Source organism: Hyalella azteca, unplaced genomic scaffold (assembly GCF_000764305.2).
Source record: "Hyalella azteca isolate HAZT.00-mixed unplaced genomic scaffold, Hazt_2.0.2 contig1261, whole genome shotgun sequence".
NCBI classification, from domain to species: domain Eukaryota; kingdom Metazoa; phylum Arthropoda; class Malacostraca; order Amphipoda; family Hyalellidae; genus Hyalella; species Hyalella azteca.
The window spans coordinates 12559-19230 of record NW_025931586.1 but is presented as its reverse complement, the minus strand read 5'-3'; the positions used below and the strand labels follow the sequence as shown (position 1 = coordinate 19230).

General features: G+C 47.4%; 1 protein-coding gene across 1 annotated transcript; it reads left to right on the top strand.

Annotated features, from left to right (window-relative positions):
* Positions 1-2503: 2503 nt before the first annotated feature.
* Positions 2504-4770, top strand: LOC108672290. The gene is made up of 3 exons (XM_018159933.1): positions 2504-3522; positions 3576-4161; positions 4489-4770. Exons 1-3 carry the CDS (start codon positions 2504-2506, stop codon positions 4768-4770), a joined length of 1887 nt encoding a protein of 628 aa, XP_018015422.1.
* Positions 4771-6672: the final 1902 nt, after the last annotated feature.

Genomic DNA, 6672 nt, shown 5'->3' with positions numbered 1-6672 from the left:
TTCCATAACTGACGATTGATTGAGATAGCTGCTGGACTTATTGCCTGGTCCGTAATTTGCTAGGCATTTAAGACTGAACATATGCTCCTGCATAGCTTCGTCTGGACTTATTGCCTGGTCCGTAATTTGCTAGGCATTTAAGACTGAACATATGCTCCTGCATAGCTTCGTCTAGTCTGCTCTTGAAGGCGTTCATATTCGGAGCGTCAACGATGCTATCAGGGAGGCTGTTCCACATGTCGGTGACTCGAAGCGAGAAGAAATATTGTCGCATGGATGTGTTACAACGCAGTTTTTAGCGCATTTTCTCATTTATGGAAAAAATGCACTATTGTGCTCGCCGTGTCCGTCTGTCTGTCTGTCTGTCCGTCCTTCCGTGACCTCAAGTTTTCGTCGACGAGGAAATGCGCTCTCTGTCACTCACTGCAGTGAGTACTGAGTTATATTTTTTTAGTTTATAGCCGTGGCCCCTGGTGTTCAAATTCTAGTAATCCTTCTTGGACCTTGTATAAGCCATGAGTATACTTGTATGCTTCAATGAGGTCCCCACGCAGACGTCGATAACTGATGCTTGGAAGCTTCACAATCTCTAATCTTTCCTCATAGGACTTGCCTTTCAAGCCCGGAATTATCCTTGTTGCACGTCTTTGAACACTCTCTATTACATTTTTTCCTTTTCAAGTTTCTGTGACCACACGACGTTTCCAAACTCTAGGTTCGGGTGCACGACAGCAGCAAACAAATGCTTCATGGCTTTTGCGTCTAGGAACTCGAAAGAGCGTCTGATCAGTCCAAGTCGGTTATTAGCTTTGTTAACTTGACCGTCAATATGCTTAGAAAGTTTCAACTCATTGTCGATATTAACTCCTAAATCTTTTTCCATTGTCGACTTCGACATCATCACTCTGTCGTTGCAACCGTGTCTTCTCAAACTGCAATATTGCTGTTCATTATTCGTGCCAAGTTGGATTACTTTACATTTGTCAGCGTTAAAACGCAGCTGTCACTTATTAGCCCAGTCAACCAGCCTGTCAAGATCGCCTTGTAACTGTACTTTTTGCGACGTATTCTTCACTGTATTATTAATTTTTGTGTCGTCAGCATACATCGAGCAGATCGTTTATAAACGCAATGAATAAAACAGGCGCGAGAACGCTTCCTTGTGGCACGCCGCTGCGCACTGAAGCGCAGTCTGATACGGACCCATTAATTCTGACACGTTGTCGTCTCCCTACTAGGAAATCTCTGATCCTTTTGAGTACATTGCTGTCAATTCCCAAAGACTGCAATTTACGCAACAGCCGCTCATGTATTACACTGTCAAATGCCTTGGCAAAATCGAGGTAAACTGCATCTACTGGTTCCCTTTCGTCCAGCAGGCGGGTCCATTCGTTCAGAGTAGACAAGAGGTTAGGGGTGCAGGATCTCCCGGCAATAAAGCCATGTTCACAGTCTCATAGGAGATTATTAGCGGTCATATGATCTATCAATCGATCCCTCACAACAGATTCCATTACCTTGCAAACGACACTTGTCAAACTGACAGGGCGATAGCTGCCCGGGCAGCTTTTGTCACCTTTTTTGAATAATGGTGTCATTTGAGCTTCTTTCTAGTCAGCCGGCAAGATCCCTTCGTTCGAAAGATTTTCGAAAAATGACGTCAAAGGGCCGGCTAGGACAGTTGCTAACTCTTTGAGTAATCTAGGGTGGAAGCTAATCTGGTCTGTAATCTTCTGGTAATCTGGTAATCTGTAATCTGGTCTTTTAAAAATCAGGGTTTCTAGTAGGGGAAGGAAACCCCTGATAAAAAAAACCTCCGCTGCCTTGCGGCTACACCTACAAGCAGGAAAGGCTTCAGGAGTAAACCTCGAGGAAAAACCTGGAGTCGGAGTCCCTAAGGCGGCTGGATGTTGACTTGGACGTCCTCCCGGCAACTCCTGCAGTCAAGGCGGCTCCAAACGTAGTGCTTGCATTCCCTTGGACCCAGTCGGCACGACCGAGGGGGAGATCCTGTTGTTTGGGCAGCGCAAGATCTCCATACTTCCGCCCAGGCCTGTGCCCCTGAGTGGTCAAGCTTGTCACGCTTGTCCAGTGTCACTGGTGTCTCCAAGCTGGAGACACCAGTGGTGTCTCCAGCTTGAGCAGAAACGGGAGACGATAACTACGATAACTAACCGGCTATAAGTCCTCGCTCAACTAGCGTACAGTTGGACTCCGGGGTCTGACTTCGACGGTGGGGGAGTCATTGTGCCGCATCAGCAGATGGAGTCTCCATCACTTCGAATCTCAAGTTGGAACGTGCGTACGATGCGCACCGGCCTGTCCGATGACCTCCGTGTCATTTCAGACTTTCGCAAGACCGCAGTGATTGAAAGGGAGCTACATAGACTAAACGTGGATATAGCAGTGCTACAGGAAACTCGACTCCCAGAAGATGGCTCCCTAAAAGAGGAACACTACACCTTCTTCTGGCATGGGAGAGGTATCGGGGACGTGAGGGAACATGGAGTTGGCTTTACCGTCAGGAACACCCTGCTTCGCACGATTGAACCCTCTGCATGGTGGCACGGAGAGAATCCTCACCCTTTCAACCACGGCTGGTTTTGCAAACATCATTTGTGTCTACGCACCAACGCTCCAAGCACCGCCTGATACCAAGGATAGGTTCTACGAACTTATGGTGAATACCAAATACAACATCCCAATGCCGGAGCACATTTACCTCGTGGGCGACTTCAACGCCAGAGTTGGGACAGACCACGAGTCCTGTCCTGAAGTGCTGGGTCATCACGGCATCGGGAAAATGAATGAAAACGGCCAGCGATTGCTTGAATTCTGCTGCCACCGAAACTTGTGCGTGCCAAATACGTTTTTCCAGAACAAACTATGCCATAGGGCATCCTGGAGACATCCCAGATCGAAGCACTGGCACCAGCTGGACTTAATTATCACACGCCGCGACTCTTTGAACAGCGTGCGAAACACAAGAGTATACCACAGCGCCGACTGCGATACTGACCACTCTTTGGTCATATCTAACATCAAAATTAAACCAAAGAAATTACACATTCTCAAGAGGAAATGCCAGCCAAGAATTAATGCCAGCAAGGCCTCCTGTCCCGCTAGAAATCAAATTCTAATTGAGCATCTTGCGGAGTTGCTCCCTGCCGAACGGGCAGAGCGCGCAGTCGGTGGGTGGTGCTCTCTCCGCAGCGCCATCTATAATGCTGCTGTCTTGGCTTATGGCATAAAGGAGCGAAATAGTGCAGACTGGTTTGGGGCCAACATCGGTGATTTGGAACCTGCCCTCAGCAGCAAAAGAAGAGCAATGCTTAAATACAAAAGTAATCCAAGTCAGCGGAACCTACAGGTATCGAGAGCGGCTCGGAAGAGGGCCCAACAAATGGCTCGCCGCTGCGCAAACAACTACTGGCTGCAACTGTCGGACAGCATTCAGCGGGCCTCAGACTCTGGCAATGTTAGAGGCAAGTACGAGGGATCAAGCGAGCAACTGGGAGATCGGTGACGAGGACGGCTCTGTTGAGGTCTAAGTCGGGCGAGCCTATCTCCAGCAGGACCGAACAGTTTCGTAGATGGTTTGAACACTATCTCGACCTTTACTCCAATGCCAACAACGTCTCGCTGGAAGCGCTGGACGCTATTGAGAACTTTTCTTCCCTCGATGCTCTGGATGCTGAACCATCTGTCGAAGAGCTAAACAAAGCCATCGACATCCTCCCCTGTGGGAAGGCAGCTGGAGAAGATGGAATACCCCCAGAGGTCATCAAAAGTGGCAAGCGGGCCTTACTTGGCCCCCTACACGAGCTCTTATGTCTTTGCTGGAGGGAGGGCCAGGTACCACAAGACATGCGTGACGCAAAGATTATTACTTTGTACAAAAACAAAGGCGATCGTAGCGACTGCAATAACTACAGAGGGATATCGCTACTCAGCATTGTAGGCAAGGCCTTCGCCCGTGTGGTGCTCGGTCGCCTACGAGCCCTCGCTGATCGCGTTTACCCGGAATCCCAGTGCGGTTTCAGGGCCCAGAGAGGCACATCAGACATGATTTTCTCATTACGCCAGCTTCAGGAGAAGTGTCGTGAGCAGCGGAGGCCTTTGCACATTGCGTTCATCGACCTGACAAATGCGTTTGATCTTGTCAGCCGGAAAGGTCTGTTCATGCTGCTGAGGAAGATAGGTTGCCCCCCCCCCCCGTTTTCTCAGCATCATCTCTTCCTTCCACGACGGCATGCAAAGCGTAGTCAGCCATGACGGCAATACCTCAGAGCCTTTTAGTATCAACAGCGGAGTAAAGCAGGGCTGTGTCCTAGCCCCTACTCTCTTTGGCATCTTCTTCTCACTGCTGCCCAAGTTCGCGTTCAGAGACTCAACTGAGGGCATCCTTTTACATACCAGAAGCGATGGCAAATTCTTCAACTTGGCTCGTTTGAGAGCAAAAACAAAGGTCCGCGCTGTCCTCATCAGAGATTGCTTTTTGCTGATGACGCGGCGCTGTCTTCCCACACCGAGGAAGATCTGCAAAGGCTGATGGGCTGCTTCGCTCACGCCTGCAGGGAGTTTGGCCTGACAATCAACATCAGGAAAACAAATGTTATGGGTCAGGATGTTGTAGTGCCCCCATCTATCACCATTGACGATAGTCAGCTCGAAGTCGCCGAGCGTTTCTCCTACCTGGGCTCCACCATCAACAACAACCTGTCCCTCGATAGCGAGATCGACAAGAGGATTGCAAAAGCGTCAATGTGATAGCCAGACTGAACGAAAGGGTGTGGTCCAACAGGCGGTTGTCGCTTCACACTAAGCTGAAAGTGTACCATGCGTGCGTCACTAGTACCCTTCTGTACGGTAGCAAACCTGGACCACATACGCTAAACTGGAAAACCGTCTAGAGTGCTTCCACCTTTGCTGCCTCCGCCGCAACCTTAACATCACATGGGAGAAGGTTCACAAACACAGCTGTTTTGGAACAAGCCGGCACAATGAGCATGCATCTCCTCCTGTGCAGACGCCGTCTCCTGTGGCTCGGTCACGCGCATCGCATGCAGGATGGTCGCATTCCCAAGGACTTGCTCTACGGGGAACTAGCCGGCGTAGCCGCGGGTTCGCGCCCGACCAGCCGTCCGGCTTTGCGCTTCAAAGACGTCTGTGAGCGCAGCCTCAGAACAGCTTCTATCGACCCCCAAACCTAGGAGCGGCTTGTGGTCGACCGCTGCGGTTGGCGGCGGGCCGTTCGGGAGGGAGTCCGGAGGGGTGAGGAGCTGCGCAGCCAAGAGCTTGAAGACAAGCACCGTCTCCGGAAAGCCAGACAGCAAACAAGGAACATCGTCGCACCGTCGGGCTTCATTTTCGCCAACTGCGGTCGTGACTGCCATGCCCGAATCGGCCTGACGAGCCACTTGAGGCACTGCCGACAGCGTGTTGTGCGATGACGGAAGGGGTGCATACCATCATCTCTCGAGATGGACGGATGCCAATGAATGAATGATGATGAATCTGGTCTTTGGAAGCCATCTTGTCTTTGAGTAATCTGGGGTGTAGAGGTATTTAATACATGGCAATAAAGAACGGTTTAAATTAAACTAAAGTGGTTTAAAACAATAAATAATTTTATGTTACTCAAACTGTTACATAGAGTTTCAACAGTTTTTCAAGTTTTCTAAAAACTTCCTTTTCAATTACACTTAGGCGTCGAATAATGATTCTGGATAAAAAAGACACGATCGCAGTTCTGAAATAAAAATCCATATATTCTAACGTTTCGGCTATCTACACTTTAGCCGTCATCACAGTAAATAAGATGATAATCTGGAAAGAATAGAAATTCAGATAAGAATACAGTGAATATCAGATCAGATTTTATCTATACAAATTGAGGAAATTTGATATCTCTTGGTATTTTACATTGATGAACGGATTATTTTGTCTAATAGCTATTGCCTCCGCTATTCTAAGGTCTAATACTTCAGAAAAAGAATGATAGTGTAATTGAAAAGGAAGTTTTTAGAAAACTTGAAAAACTGTTGAAACTCTACATAAAAATAAAGCCCGATTTATTATTCCTCAAACTGTTACAATAATAAACTCAAACATCAAATGTTCACCATAAAAATTCCAAAATTCGTGTGTTGTGTGCTTTTCGCTTTAATCATAAATCTGACCGACCCAAGTTTTTTGGGGCGACCCATAATTTATTTTCTACTTTATAGTCCACAAGAAAAACGTGGTTTTTTAAAAAGTTTTTTTTAAGTATTTTATTTTCTCCTTTTTAGTCCGTTGCTACACATGAAAAACACATTTTATTTCAGTTGGCCACGCAAATGCACGAAAGAAAATTCTTTTCGAAGTTCGGTAGAAAATTGTATTCGAGGGGATACATTGTTGTTCCCGTATTTACCTGGGTGCGTGGCTGTAATAAAGACATTTAATTGAATAAATACGCCTGGAAACGTGCAACAAATTATTGATTATTGTATTGCCATCGGGAGCTGAGCTTCCCTAAAAGTTTCAGAGCGCTAGCTAGCGGGTTAGTTGGTGAAATATCGATTGCAAGATTTGATCATCACAGACAGACAGAAGGACACGAAAGCGAGCTAAGAAAAACGTGGTAATAAAGTGGTTTAAAACAATAAATAATTTTATGTTACTTCG

What these genes read in the sequence shown, in the direction of transcription:
- LOC108672290 (XM_018159933.1), top strand. Translation starts at nt 2,504, where the DNA reads ATGGAGTTGGCTTTACCGTCAGGAACACCCTGCTTCGCACGATTGAAC. An exon ending in AGCGAGCAACTGGGAGATCG is followed by an intron (nt 3,523 to 3,575) that starts GTGACGAGGACG and finishes TATCTCCAGCAG; the next exon opens with GACCGAACAGTTTCGTAGAT. An exon ending in TGACAAATGCGTTTGATCTT is followed by an intron (nt 4,162 to 4,488) that starts GTCAGCCGGAAA and finishes TGTCCTCATCAG; the next exon opens with AGATTGCTTTTTGCTGATGA.